The sequence below is a fragment of the Camelina sativa genome, chromosome 18 (assembly GCF_000633955.1).
Source record: "Camelina sativa cultivar DH55 chromosome 18, Cs, whole genome shotgun sequence".
Taxonomy (NCBI): Eukaryota; Viridiplantae; Streptophyta; class Magnoliopsida; order Brassicales; family Brassicaceae; genus Camelina; species Camelina sativa.
Genome location: NC_025702.1, coordinates 11,611,733 through 11,627,733, shown reverse-complemented (window position 1 = coordinate 11,627,733; position 16,001 = coordinate 11,611,733). Strand labels below are relative to the sequence as shown.

At 34.3% G+C, this 16,001-nt stretch overlaps 1 protein-coding gene across 1 annotated transcript; it reads right to left on the bottom strand.

The window, feature by feature from the left end:
* Positions 4,412–14,487, bottom strand: LOC104761165 (cleavage and polyadenylation specificity factor subunit 1-like). Its single transcript, XM_010484200.1, has 26 exons — positions 14,061–14,487; positions 13,820–13,966; positions 13,318–13,471; positions 13,071–13,206; positions 12,824–12,969; positions 11,508–11,603; positions 11,307–11,359; positions 10,997–11,128; positions 10,839–10,890; positions 10,625–10,744; positions 10,404–10,535; positions 9,965–10,093; positions 9,663–9,740; positions 9,126–9,266; positions 8,944–9,038; positions 8,533–8,729; positions 7,658–8,424; positions 7,437–7,517; positions 7,274–7,339; positions 7,077–7,154; positions 6,438–6,668; positions 6,110–6,241; positions 5,838–6,014; positions 5,513–5,698; positions 4,924–5,282; positions 4,412–4,757 (listed from the first exon to the last, which is right to left on the bottom strand). The coding sequence occupies exons 1-26, from the start codon at positions 14,393–14,395 to the stop codon at positions 4,643–4,645; spliced, it is 4,335 nt and encodes a 1,444-aa protein (XP_010482502.1). The 5' UTR covers positions 14,396–14,487; the 3' UTR covers positions 4,412–4,642.

Genomic DNA, 16,001 nt, shown 5'->3' with positions numbered 1-16,001 from the left:
TTTTTTTTTTTTTTTTTTTTTTATAAAATCCAAAACTATTCTTGTTGTTATTTTTTTCTTTCTATATACTTTTATTTTTTTATTTTTGTTTCTTCTTGTTCATTTTGGATATTTATGTATATTTCGAACGAAAGAAACCAATCTTTTTGTTTCCAAGAACTTACATTGATAATTTTGGTAAGATCATATATCGAAGCTAATATACTAGAAAATACTAAAACTGAATTTTTGGAACTTGTTGTTGAGTTTTTCTTTTAATTTGTTTTTGTTACGATAATTTACTAGATGTGTTTTTTATGTCCATTTTCATCTTTTCTTCTCTGTAATGTTGATTTCAGCTTCGACAGACAAACTACAAAGCTATATATATAGTATTAAAGATGATATATATTACTCTTCTTACAAGAATATTATGATTCTGAACTCAAAATCTATTATAGAAATTTTGTTTACTATATGTTAAAAAAGAGGGCCCTTAAAAAAAGATGAAACTTACAATAAATTTTCTCATGTTGTGTGAAGATTTTATCTAAAAATTTGCCTATAAACATCGTCATATAAACATGTGTTTGCAGGACAAACTATATGTAGATGCATGCATGTTCATACTTTAATAATTGTCTCAATCAACATTTATGTCTCTTCATGAATCCATATTCTATATATCTTTCAAACCAGAATGCATGCATCATGATCTAAATTAATTAAGAACCATAGACAATTTCATAGTTTCAATTCGTCAGTCTTGTAGTTTACACTACAAGCAGCAAGTTACACTAATGGAACGGAACCACTCGTGAATTAATAATATTTTGTCGGTAATGAAACTTTCATGCAAATATTAGAAAATAAAGGAAAATCTAGAGCAAAAAAAAAAAGAAAACTTTACAAACTAGTCGAACTTTTTGTTTTGGGGGTTGTTTCTAATATTTGTATGAAGTTATTATTAATAACAAAAATGAAATAACATTGTATTAATCCTGCTGATGCACCGGGATTTGTAGTGATTGGAGAAAGAGACATCCCGTCAAATTAGCATGAAAGCCCCCAATACACAAACTACATTTTACATTAAACTGTGTGTATTTATTATAAACATGCATATCTTTAGACATCCCACTTGCTTAATCAATCTTGCAAATGTACATAAATGGTCAACTGAATACTTTCATACTTTGAAATTGCAGTGTTGAATGACAAGGAAGCTTCGTGATAGAGATTGGGTTATGAGATTTGAGGACGCACATCCCTAAACGGTAGCATTTTTGTTTGCTTTTGACCCGATTCACGATTTTATAGTAAAAGCCTTAACCATTCTTTGATCATCTAAAGTAATTTTGTCTGCCATTATATATTATACTATATAACTGTAATTTTACAAGAAGAAAGAAAGAACAATTTGATGTCTTACTTAAAACGTGTTTCATCCAAAACAGTCTTCCCACGCCGCAAATCTTACATACGATATTATGGACCATATAAATAAACATAGATTTCACATGAAAATGAGTCCATTACTCTACACAACGATTTCACAAAATATAATTAAAATTATTTTGTGGCATTGGATAACGCTCTACTCTATACGTACACGCATTCACTTTCTAGTCTTCACATGCATAAAATTTGAATAAATTGAAAAATGTTAGTAATACTATTTTTCTAGTAGAAACTAATAAAGTAATGAATTATATTTGTCTAATTAGGGCTGGGCAAAATAACCGATAACCAAATAACCGACCAAAACCGAACCGAAAAAAACCAAACCGAACCGAACCGAAATTTTTCAAATACCCGAATGGTTAGTAAAAATCTATATCCAAACTAACCGAAACCGAACCGAACCGAACCGACAATTAAATGGTTAACCGAAATATCCGAAAACCTAGAAGATATCAAATATTATATACTTAATATTATGCAAAACTATAAAATAAACTTAAAATATAAATTATTTCTAGATTCAAAACAATTAAATATTTTAAATAATCAATATATGTAAATGTTATTATTTTGAATTTACAAAGTTAAATACTATTTTGTAAAATTGAATCCATATTTTTCCCTTTTTTGTATTTTTGTTATTGTATATTTGGTTAATTTTGGTTATATTCGGTTAGTTTTGGTTATATTTGGTTTATTTGGTTAATGTTAATATAATTTATGTTAGTTATGGTTATTTATTTAAATAACCAAACCGAAACCGAACCGAAAGNTAACCGAAATATCCGAAAACCTAGAAGATATCAAATATTATATACTTAATATTATGCAAAACTATAAAATAAACTTAAAATATAAATTATTTCTAGATTCAAAACAATTAAATATTTTAAATAATCAATATATGTAAATGTTATTATTTTGAATTTACAAAGTTAAATACTATTTTGTAAAATTGAATCAATATTTTTCCCTTTTTTGTATTTTTGTTATTGTATATTTGGTTAATTTTGGTTATATTCGGTTAGTTTTGGTTATATTTGGTTTATTTGGTTAATGTTAATATAATTTATGTTAGTTATGGTTATTTATTTAAATAACCAAACCGAAACCGAACTGAAAGAAACCGAACCGAACTGAACCGAAATTTCAAAAATATCCAAATGGTTACTATATTACTATATCCAAAATAACCGAAACCGAATACAACCGAACCGAAACCGAATGGTTAACCAAATGCCCATGCCTATGTCCAATCATATGCATTAACTCAAAACAATATATATACGTCATTCACATAATAGAATGGGAAGGTCTTCATGATCTCTATATTTTGTGTTTACTTTGTGATATAGCATGAGAAGGCTGGAAAAGCCAGACACAATTTTGCGAGATATGGCTCCAAAAAGGTATATGGGACGTCAAACGGAACTAGTTACGAAATATATCATAACAATCTTTGCTGTGTGGCAATCTCAACAATTCTTCAAACAAAAATTATTAAAATTGTGTCTGCCAATTTGACGGCAGACACAATTTTAAATTTCTAATGGATAAATTTTGAGACGATTTTAAAATTTCTAATGGATGAATTTGGGATGCAAAATCAAACGGAATCCGAGTGCCGAGTCTAAAAAAAATTAGCACTACTTTAGATTTGCCAATAATTACTAAGTCAACGCAAATAGAGAAACATACAAATACAATGTATTTCGTTAGTCAAATATTTTTATACTCAACCAAATTACATATAGTTCTTTTAGTTGAGAATTGTTTATGGTTCAACGCCATATTAAATGGATTCTTTTATGTATATATATGGATCTTCTATGTTTAACCTAATATGCTATATTCCTTATTTTAAAAATAGATTTACGCATTACCACAACAATAATTGTTTCTTATTGATTTAGTCGTGTTTCTTGTAACATATAGAAATACAATAAAGGTTTGCACAAAAAAAAAAAATAGAAATACAATAAAGAAAATATATGAGAGAATAAGAAGTAAAATAACGTCAGAAAAAGAAAAGAAAAGAAGAAGTAAGAAAGGTGGATTTGAATCCAATCATAAAAATGATGTAAGAGAAAGGAGGCAAAAGGAGAAAATCGCTGACTTGCAATAGTACTATACGCAGTCACGCTGCTAACCATATCACCAACATTCTCCTTCTCACTCCAATTATATCTTCTTCCTTAACTTTTACTAGTTTTGCATATTTTTAAGTAATTTTTTGTTGTTTATTTCGATATCCTATGAAGAAACGATCAACTTTTATGAGATGAAAATAAATATATACAATTCTAAATTCTAATGCAAAACAAAGATATAGATATCAAAATACCAACTATAGGTTGGCAAAAGATTTTCTATAAACAACTGTTTGGCATTTTGATATCACTATCCAATTTTGGGGTGTGGAGTATCTTAAAACGTGCCGAGTTTACAATATTCCCATCGGTGGCGGTGGAGTAGGCTTTTTAAGGATTGATCCATAATTTCTCCAAATCAAATTTCAACAACCGAATAGAGAGATTCTTGGAAGAGAAAAGGGAGTAGTAAAAAGGAACAAAAAAAGGTTTATGTAAGTAAAATGATGTTACTTTGGTAGACATTCCAAAGTGAAAACAAGATTGGTGGTGGAAAGAGACAACATGTTACTATGATTGTGTTTCGTTTTTATTTTTTTAACTACAACTTTTCTAGGTTACTTTTTTTCTTTTCTTAAGTACCATTTTGAGTGTGGAGTGGTGAGTATGTGTGCACGTGTATGCTCTTTGTGTGATGGACACAATTATCACTCCCTTATCAAGCCTGCCCTTTTGATTTGTACGACATTTTATAGTTAAATTTCATTTTCACTATCCCAATCGCAAGTTATAAATTACCATTCAAATTCCTTTCTTGTTAAAAAAAAAAAGAAAAAATCCATTTGAAAAATTATAAAATACTCAAAATTAAACAAGAGTAGCGTAATTAACTGTCCAGATCTCACGTAAACTGAGTATTCAAAGCAGACATGAAACAAACATTTTAAAGTGGAGAGTATCTGAACATAGTCTAAATGTCACAAAACATCAAAGTTTATGATTGTGTTACAGTTACAGAATTTTTACAACATAAGCAACTCTGCCATTGTTCTTTCTTTGTCGGTCCATGGATGAACAACGTATTACGATCTGCCTTTTGCTTTCATCTTTCACAAGAAGCTGGTTCCGACAGAGAGCTCAACTAAATTGTCTAGAATCAGAGATCGGTTTGTCCCAACCTGCTGAGCAAGTTGAAGCTGTTCCTCCAGTGGAAGAGTCTCGTAACTGCAAAAAAAATTCCGAACCATAAGAATATGCGTCTATGATTGTTCTATGGTGTGATTTTTCGAGTATTATCCTATGTGCTCTCTCTCTCTCTCTCTACTTTGAGGTCCATTTGTCGTACGGCTATTACTACTGGTTGAACATATAGAATGCGAAGAAAACATACTGGCATAGTAACTCGCAGTCGATTATGTTGTCAGGCCCAGATCGTCGAGCCTTCCCACTTGAGCGGAACTGACGGAAAGAGCGTGGGTTTAGACCCGCAACATGAGGAACAGCATCCACGAGCTTTTTCTGGAGAGACTGTAACCTCCGGAATGTGATCTCATCGAGTGGAGCAATGCAACCAAAACTGCCGTCTAGAGTACCAAATAACGAAGCATAGCGATTTGTTTTATCCGCGCCAGAAGAAACCATCTGCAGACGTAGGAACTTTGTCACATGGGCACCAACGTGAAATTCCGCCCTTGAAAGAAGTTTCTGACCCTTCCAGCTCTCGGCCATCTTTGGTGCAAAATAGAATATCTGTAGGGGATCAGTACAAAGTCAATTTACGAGTTGGGTTACTTCACAATATCACATCACGTACATAAGTAAGGCCTGATCTCATCATGTGCACACTAGAGGCGATAAGAGAGATAATAACTTGCTAACCTTGATATCAGGTCGAATATCGAATAGATGTTGGGGATCGGTACATATAAGTAAGGCCTGATACCATCACATACACACTAATAAGAGAGAGAGATGCTAACCTGGACATTCTTTTGTTCATCAGAGACAGCCAGGCTAAGCGTACTTCCATCAATCAAGAACTCTGTAGCAAAACAATCGAGGGATCCAAAATCTTTGGCTAGTAAGGTAAGTTGGGAACCTTGTTCCTTCCAGCTAAGAAAGTATATGCTTTGGTGAACATCACCAAGAAGGATGAAATTCTTTACCTGCAAGTAAAAGAAAATTACCAAACTCAGATTACACAGAAGAAAACTGATCCTCAGAGCCAAGTCAGGTCAGTTTAGTGAAGTAAGCTCAAAAAGGCAACACAGCACTAGGCCAACTGGCCAAGGAAGTAAAACGTACAACATTCATGCTGACTACGTAGAGCGGCGGAGCATCATAGAAGGCAACACTATTTAAGTCGGTGCCATTCCATTTGTGCAAGTTGATTTTAGGACCAGATGATATTAGAAGATGACCCTGAATGGAGGCTACAGCTGATATAGCACCTTTTAGCTCCTTTGAGTAGACTTCGGTAACCTACAGAAAAGTGGCTTCACAATAAATCCAACATCCAAGATGAAAATGAAAGCAAATAAAAAGATTCACCAGATTGTAGGCCCAACATAACATACCACGTTTTGGGAATTATCGCCATTTTTCCCAAAAGAGAAAAGAAGCACACGTCCCCTTGCAGCAACATCCTCCCCTTGGACATAGGCAGTTCCAACAGCAAGAAGTGTTTCATTCTCCCCTGTGCTTGCATTCTGAAACACCGCATGGAGTAGGAGAATGTGGCTCAGTTATTACAATTAAAACAAAGAGATTTGATAGATTTGATCCCTAGATCTGATCACAGCAATATTCTTTTGATTATCATGTCATAAAGATAGAGAAGCTCAACATTCTTCATGGAGGCAGAGAATAATTATATGACATTAGGCGGGTTAGTAGCTAACTCACAAGAAGTGTGACAACTCGAACAGTCAGTGCATGTTCTGAGCTCTGCATTGGGATAGTGGCTTTAGTTTCCCAGGGGCCACCAGATCTTTCTGGTTCCAAAATTCGGATTTCAAATTCCTCCACGGTGTATGTCCGTTGGAGATCATCTGAACTGAGATTGTGGTTGTCAATCTGCTGACCAGCTTCTTGATCAACTAGTGAAGAAAGAACTTGATTTAATGGCTTGCTGACCTTCAAAAAGGAGAGAGAAATGACATTGCTTGTGTTAATAAGATAGAAAAATTAATATCAAACAATGCTGGTCAAATAAATAGACGGGCAATACATAATTGGCACACAACTTGCTTTTTTCTCAACAAAAAGAAAAGTATGATCTACTAATATTACTGCAGCCAAGAAAGTCAACCAATTTCTTTGATATTCACGAAGGAAATTCAGAGAGGCATCCAGTTATTTAATTTTCAAAGGGTAAATTTCAAAATATGAATAAAGAAAAAATCAAGATAGCTTAAAAAGGAAAAACGGGGAGCTGGAACAGCCATCTCAACCACAAAAGAGTTCCAAATTCATTGAAGGAAACCAAAGAGACGCGGATCAGGTAAAACAATTTAGAATATATTATCATGCTAACACGCTCACCAGATATGATACTATCAGCGGGTACAAGTTCTTCTCCGCGTAGTAGGTAACTTGGTGAGGCGTGGCCTTCAGAGGAATCTAGACAACAAAAAATATCAGGCAATCAATGTGATCAGTCCTTATACACTTATTATTTCCCATCTAATCAACATGCAACAACGGTATGCAAAGATGATTTTTTAAAAACTAGAATTTACCTTCTGCACTGGCCAATAATTATCGTAGATTGACACTGACGGTAATTGGCAAATCTTCAAAACTCCCTGATACAAGTGAATATGAATTATCTTATCAAAGGAATTGATAGTCTAGATGCCACAATAATAAGAATAGAAATGTGGTGTAGACACATTATTAAACCTGTGATGTGACATATATGAACCCGTGATTGCAATTCACATTGTGAAGAACAGTAAAGGCCGCAATTGATCCATCGCACAGCTGAAAAATTTATAGCATGAAATGAGGAACTTGATTCAGAAAAACCAAAAAAAATTAACAGATTAAAATGATAGTAATCATTGCTTCAGTTCTTGAAGACACAAGAATACAAAAATCCTCTCTAGGTGAGAGTATCATACCTGTGAATGAAACCGAAGTCGCTCTCGGAACAACATACACCACCCTGGCCTTGAGCCAGAAAGAAAAAAACCCTGGTGACCACTAATATTACTGAACATGGTAATTCTTTTGGATGCAACTCCATCGGAAGTCTCCTCTCTTGTAGACGTGTCCAAGGGGATGCGTAGAAATTTAAGATTCCTAAGCTTAGAACTACCAGAGGAATTTAAAGCAGCAGGATTTTCCGAAGATAAACTATTCTCTGCTTTGATACTATCAACACCCTCAAATAGGTACGCATGGTAACAAAGAATTGTGCCATCAGCCAATACTGCAAAGAGAAATGGGCGTGTATGATGCCCAGACCATCTTTGCATAGCTAACTCAACGACCTTTGTATCCTTTATCTCTTCATTCCTTGACGAAGCATTATTCTCGGAGCTTTTGTTGAGTTCATACTCTAACTCATGAATAGGCATATCAGAGAGGTGGCGTCTTCCAGACGCAAATTTATCAACTGAGAACACACAATTAAAACTAGGCACATCAAATATCTCAAGGGAACCACTTTCGTAACAGAGAACACAGTATATGTCACCCTGATCTTGAGGTCCACCATCAGCACTATCAACCTCTCCAACGCCTGACGAAAGCCATGCATCAGTGCTAGCTTTCCTTAGCCATGGTTCTGGTCCTTTATCATGGTACAAAGTACAGGCTGATATCTTCCGTTTAGAGCCTTCAAGTACAGATGGACTACTTATGGAAACTGTGCAAGTCGAAGGATCTGTAATTTAAAGTTTCATAATAGACTGCTTGAGTAAAATGTTTCAAGATACTCAAGTTAATACACGATCATCAATTGCAATACGATATTCATCTTTCCATAACATACCTCCAACAAGCAGACGAATACTGTCATCTGTCATTCTAAGTAAAACATATGGGTCAGCGATTGAAACAGATGACACAGTGGAACTTTCAGAACCGGAATTTGATTCTGAATTGGGAGCTCCAAAGCTTAATTCTTGATTCATAAAAGAACCATCCAGGATACGGGCACCATGCTCAAACACCTGGATTACTCGACGTCTGAAAAAGAAAGATGGAAATTAATATTACACTATTTAGTATCTCTTACAGCTGCATAAAGTAAAAACAACTCGATGACTGAAAAGCCATGGATAGAGCTTACTAGACATCGGGAATAATAATAAAAATAGATAATTGTAAAGGAAAAAAAATGCTTCTCTAACAAACATATCGCAAAAGATGCAGCAAAAAACATAATAAGGCAGCTAATTACCTTCCGAATAGATTTCCAGCAGCAATTGTTCTTCCCTGAACATAATAGTCAACACTCTCAGTGACTTCTGTGAGAAGGTCAGCAGTTTCAAGTACCTGAAAAGCCAAACATTGAAGGTATTATTTCTATGGACAATAGACGGATCTAATGAAATACGACCAAAGTACAGAAGCAAAATATACCATCGTGCGAGCCTCCAAACTTATAATCAAATAGGCATGATATTCATCTTCATCAGCAGCCATTTTAGAAGAATCGACATTGTGACCACGGGAGCTCTTATGATAAACTGTCCATATTCCTTTGCAGCCTGGAAGTTCAACCTACCCCACAACAACATGCGGAACAGAGTGCTTAGGATTGAAGAGACTAGGTCACATACAGAGCATTACTAAGTAAGATCGGATACATCCCCATTTTCCTACAGTGAGGTCCCCTAAGTTCTAACTTGTACTTTTCACAAAATAATTTTACTTTTCTTTTCTATATCACTACTAAACAGATAAATACTCCAGCGGTGGATGTAATTGTGAAAAATATAACCCCACGAGACTGTCCTAATAATGCCTTCCCTTCAGAGCTCACTACAAACTAATGCTATTTACATGAAATGGTCTATGCCACAGTAACGGGAGTAAGGGTTTTTAAACTAAAAGATTAACAAATGGAAAATTCCCATTCTTCTCATATACCAGAAACAATTTGAGATATAGGCATACCTCAGTAATCATTTCCGGTCTAATTGACTGCCGAAGAACACATAAAGCACCATTCTTCCCATGACCAGAGCAGCACACCTAAACGCCAAAATACAGATATTTAGCTTGGCGTTTACAGTTCTTAGAGAAACACGAGGCAAGCATGTAAACACTAATAGTTGTGGAATAAAATATTTCATTGTTAAGTAAAAGAATACTTCAAAAATCGATATCACTAAATTACAACCCTAAGCAAGTCATACTTTAAACTAAAACATTTCCAAGGCTAGTATAATATAAGAACTTCTAAACAACCGGCTCACCAATTCATAGTTGCTGTGTTTGGAAACCCCAGTGGCATTCGCATCAGCATTAATCCTTAAGCCATAAGCAAAATCTTTCACTGGACCAACATTAACTAGTGAATCTCTCACTGCAAATGAAAACGATTTCTGCATTTATTGGAAAAGAAAAGATGAGAAACTACATGGAAAGAAGAACATAGGGTATCTAACTCTTATTGATATAATACATGCTGCACAAAGGCAAACTCTTTCTTCAGTAATAAACTACCTAAGTCATTGTCCGTTCAACATGAGATTTTTAGATTGAGTGTTTGCTACTGATAGCACACACAGATATATATTTGGAGACTTCTGCAAAAGAACCCCAATTCATATAGTATTGTCATCTAATGATAGAGAAGAATATGAACCTCAACAGAAAATTCTACAAAACTCTAACCAAGGCAGAACTTGCTACCTGTGCTGAATCGGAGGTATTTGGAGTTGACCCAAACAGTGATAGCTCCTCATTTCCAATTGTATCTTGGAAAGTATCAGAAGATATCCGCAAGCGTTTTGCATGATGACCCTCACCTTCAATGTCTTCATCCTGCATAAATTAAGGAAATTTTCAGGTTCTGATTGAACATTAGAAAAAAGAAGTTACTTTGACGAGCCTACGAAAGATTGAACTATCACCTCATCTCTCAACCCAGGTAATGATGCTGCAGGCCCAGATCTACAGGAAAATTGCACCAGTAAACTGTCTCCCAACCGGCTACCTAAAAAGAAAAGGGAATTTCCAACACTAGTAATGTCCTGCAAGAAATTTCGTATATTATCGTAGGGAATCTCTAATCGAACTGAATCCCAAACTGAAGCACAAATATGCTAAAAGAACATATTGACTAACCGAAGCAAGCACAGAGGCTTTTGATTTGGAAAGTTCAAGTCTCTGTACAGCACTTCAAGAAATAAAGTAGTAGTCAGTTTCACAAATTATGAACAAAATAAGTTGCAGCAAAATTTACAAGCGTCAGCAGAGTTATTTAAAGAAGATCAAAATATTACCGCCCATCATATATAAGAGTCAGCAGTAACAATTCCCCAGATTTTGTTGACAATAGGGCCACATCGTTTGAAATCCAGGTTCCATGGGCAGCATCGAGTTCCACACTGAAATTCGATGTAGGCAGTTCTTGACTGAAAGAAATCAGACACACAAAGAGAAAGAAATATGGTTAACAGTATAAACAGATCTTTACAATTGTTAAAAGTTGATTCTAAGCTATTGAATTCTAAACTAAGATTGAGGTACCAAGATTATATCAATAAGAAAAACATGTTTTGGAAGAGTGGAGAGTGTGCGATAAAACTGTACCTGCTATCAGCTGAGGAGGCATAATTGTTCAGTGCCAGAGCACAGGAGTCTGACTACAAAAAAAAAAACAAATGGTATCTCAGATGTGTAAGTAATATAGAACTTTATCTTCAATAAAAGAAATATCAAACGTGGTGGAGTTGCTGGAATTTGTTGAATTTCAAACAATAAACAACCAAAAGCTAAGAAATATAGACCTACCTGACTATGATAATGGATTGTATTTGCGCACAACACAAGAACACCTCCAATCGGAGATGGTACTGCAAGTAGTTTGTAGGCATCATGGGGCAAATTCTGGAAAATACCAAAAGAATAGGAATAAGCATGATCAGGTACTAAAGTCTGCCGAAGGGCTTTTTCAGAAGGATCATCTTTCCAGTATGCATAAAATAGCTTGTTATTTCCTAACGAAAGATTAGCCAACCCTTTGAGAATTCTAAACAAAGAACAGAGAAGAAAAGACAGCTGATTGCACAGCCTAGTCATGTAACAACATTGAATATACGATAACCTTTAATATGACTTTCATTTGAATTCTTGGGAAGAAATTTATTTTGAGATAAAAAGAGGAAGCTAAGAACGTACAATAGCTGACCAGATGACTGGGTGTTGTTTTAATGTTGTGTTGATACTAAGGGCAGAAAGCATGCAAGTATGGTGCTTCCATGAAACTCGCCCAGCCCAAGTATGCTCTTCTTCCTGAAGGATGACAATTACAGGCTCAATATAACCTGAACAAAAAACAAGATGCAAAAACACATAATTATAAGAGGAAGCACCGTTTTTTTTGTCACATAATACATACTGGGAAAACCTTGCTTGCTAAACCTACCATGTAGAAAAACAAAATCTTTGACGTGTTTCATTTCCAGATCACGCAAGTTGATTATGTAAGATGACTCAACTCGAGCAGAGACTGTCCCTCCAGAACTGAACGCATCATCATCTCCAACTAGTCCAGAGCCAACCTGAAACACAAGGCATAAAGCTAATAAAAGAAGAGATAGAAGGTTGGAAACTTGTAGCAGATGAAGTAAAAAATTAAACTGAAGCTGATCAAGGATGCCAAAAAAATAAACCTGAGAAGCCTTGAGTATGATCATCTGCAAACCATAAACAAGAACGCCACCACACCTGCCTTGGGGATCTACTTTTACCAAGGGGCCTCTTGGAAAAGACTCTCTACCTCTTTTAAGATGAAGCCAATCTGGACCCTCAAAACAATGCATCGAACTGAAAAGGAACCACAGATTCATTAGTATTTGTTAAAGTCAAGTATGGGAGGCAAATCTACATAACTTTGATAACTAGAAGAAACAATCAGACAAAGACAATAAGAATGCTTCAGTATATGAGTCGANAATTCTAAACAAAGAACAGAGAAGAAAAGACAGCTGATTGCACAGCCTAGTCATGTAACAACATTGAATATACGATAACCTTTAATATGACTTTCATTTGAATTCTTGGGAAGAAATTTATTTTGAGATAAAAAGAGGAAGCTAAGAACGTACAATAGCTGACCAGATGACTGGGTGTTGTTTTAATGTTGTGTTGATACTAAGGGCAGAAAGCATGCAAGTATGGTGCTTCCATGAAACTCGCCCAGCCCAAGTATGCTCTTCTTCCTGAAGGATGACAATTACAGGCTCAATATAACCTGAACAAAAAACAAGATGCAAAAACACATAATTATAAGAGGAAGCACCGTTTTTTTTGTCACATAATACATACTGGGAAAACCTTGCTTGCTAAACCTACCATGTAGAAAAACAAAATCTTTGACGTGTTTCATTTCCAGATCACGCAAGTTGATTATGTAAGATGACTCAACTCGAGCAGAGACTGTCCCTCCAGAACTGAACGCATCATCATCTCCAACTAGTCCAGAGCCAACCTGAAACACAAGGCATAAAGCTAATAAAAGAAGAGATAGAAGGTTGGAAACTTGTAGCAGATGAAGTAAAAAATTAAACTGAAGCTGATCAAGGATGCCAAAAAAATAAACCTGAGAAGCCTTGAGTATGATCATCTGCAAACCATAAACAAGAACGCCACCACACCTGCCTTGGGGATCTACTTTTACCAAGGGGCCTCTTGGAAAAGACTCTCTACCTCTTTTAAGATGAAGCCAATCTGGACCCTCAAAACAATGCATCGAACTGAAAAGGAACCACAGATTCATTAGTATTTGTTAAAGTCAAGTATGGGAGGCAATGCTACATAACTTGGATAACTAGAAGAAACAATCAGACAAAGACAATAAGAATGCTTCAGTATATGAGTCGACATAACTTGCATAACTTGAAACAATAACCATGCTTCAGTATAAGACCAAAATTTGAGAATTATCCACAACAGTTGGACACAGAACATCTAGTATATAGGTCAAAAGAAAACAGTCCGGATGCAATCAAGCAAGCAAAAGCAATTGAGAGGAGACAGAGCTGAAAATAAAGCTGAATTCATTTGGTTATCGACCAAAACCAGCGAAAGAAGAACACACTTACGTCATTCTAAGGCTGTGAATTGAATCATCAAACTCAAGAACCGAGATTTTGGCATCACGAAATGTCAATACAATCGAATCTCTCCCTTTATAAGAACTCCCACCTCCCATAGGTAGAACCGCAATTGACTCAACATTACCGTGCAACCTATACAATCCAATACAGACCGCATCGTCACTTTGAACTTAAAAGTCCCAGATTGAAGTAACTTAGAATGTCATATTTGTCTATAAACGCGTACCTATAATGGCACACAAGCTCGAGAGAAACACCAGCGAGACCATCCATAACTCCACCACGCTTAACAACAAGCTTCGGGTTCCTCAGCTCCTGAGTATTTCCTTCCTCTTGAGCCCTAACCACGTACACCTCGAGGATATTTGCGGCGGTTATAATGACGTTGGGCAATGGAGCGATACCTCGCTTAGGATTAGACCACTCGGCTTCGAGATCATCATCGCCGGAAACAATCGGAATCTGTAGCGTTGAATCGGAGAGAGAGTGGGTGATATAGCCGGAAGCACAGTTCTCGACGCCGGTCGGCCAATGCATCATCTTGTAGGCCGCGAAACTCATCTTCTCTACCGGATTCACAGATGAGAGAATTCGAATTGAATTTGAACTAGAGAGAGAGAGAGAGAGAGACTGAGCAATTAGGTTTTTTTGGATTTTAATTTTATGAACATTACATTAAAGTTCAATCCTTAAACCCACGGGTTTTAATTTTAGGATTTTTTTTTTTTTTTTTTTAAGAAATTGGGAAACAGTTTTTAATTTTATTGTGTTTTAATATATTTTAGCTTTGTATTGTGTTTTCAATCTTTATTGTATTATGTTTTTTTTTTCGATCTTTAGCTTTTTCGTATTGTATTATTTTATTTTAGCTTTGTATTGTGTTTTTATTAATGGTGTTAAATTTAAAATTACTTATGAAAATAAATTGGTTGGTGTTGATTTTTATTTGTGATAATTTTAATAGTCCATCACACTAGTGATTTTGTTTTGGTTTTTATTTTTGTTTTCTTACATTGAAAATTTTGTATAATATTTTTTTATTAGTCCGCATTAGTATTTTAAACAAAATATGATAAAATATGGAACAATACTTATTTTCTTAACATTTAAAATGGCCAATATATGTGTTGTATACAAATAATTTTCTTATAATAATATTTATCTACCTTTTTCAAAAAAAAAAAGGGCAATTGTAATAATATCAATGTATACTAACTTTTTTTTAGATTTATTTTAAGTATAATTTTGGAAACTAATTTAAACTATGACTTAAATTAACTTTTTACCTTGGTTAATCCTCCAAAACTCAAATAAGGTTTAGGAAACTGAACTGATAATGTCACGTAAACCACATCTTAGGTTTTTTGTCGATCGATTTGATGTTTTCAATATACATGTTGACTTCGACATTAGTCGTTAGAGAGGTTTATTTAAGTCACTCATCGTTTCAACAAAATTAGACGAAGCCATCCACCACCCCAATACTTACTATTGTATAAGGAAGGCTATATAAACTTTAAAGGCCAAAATAACTATTTTTTATTTATGAAACAAAATAATGGAACAAACTATATATTGATGAGAAAAAAAAACAGAAAACGAAACTATATACATAGATTACATTATGTTTATTAGAAAACAATAAAAAGTATCTTAGATAGACATTGTCAAATTAACGTATATATAATCACCAATTATGAAGGAGCAGGATCGGCCTCTTTGTTTCTTGTCAAATACAAGTAAATCACAACGACGGCAAAGCACAAAAAGGAAATAAGAAAAAAAAAAAAGAAGGCTATAAACACCAATCACATTATTTAATTTTTTCGGTAAAAGTAAAAAAATCATTTTAATATTAGACTTATAAAATATTTTAAATAATTATTAATTTCCAAAAACATCTTATTTTCTCTCTCTAATTAATTATGAACCAAGATTGCTAATTAGTTTCAAAAAATTGTAAACCAATCAGAATTTTTAAAAGTAAGATTTTATATCTAAGTATCAACAATATGATTAATTTTATTAACTATGTTTGAAAGATTTTGTTAAGATTTTAAATTATGATTCTCCTATCATCTTTCTTTTATTTCATTTACAAATTGTTTTGAATTATCATATAATACATATGATAAATAAATATGTAGAATTGTTTCTACATATGTTG

Bases quoted from the DNA above. Each gene is read 5' to 3' on its own strand.
- LOC104761165 (XM_010484200.1), bottom strand. From the start codon at position 14,395: ATGAGTTTCGCGGCCTACAAGATGATGCATTGGCCGACCGGCGTCGAG. The intron at 7,340-7,436 runs GTTTAATAATGT...CACTTGTATCAG, and splicing joins TCATATATGTCACATCACAG to GGAGTTTTGAAGATTTGCCA. The intron at 7,155-7,273 runs GTAAATTCTAGT...TTTGTTGTCTAG, and splicing joins ATTATTGGCCAGTGCAGAAG to ATTCCTCTGAAGGCCACGCC.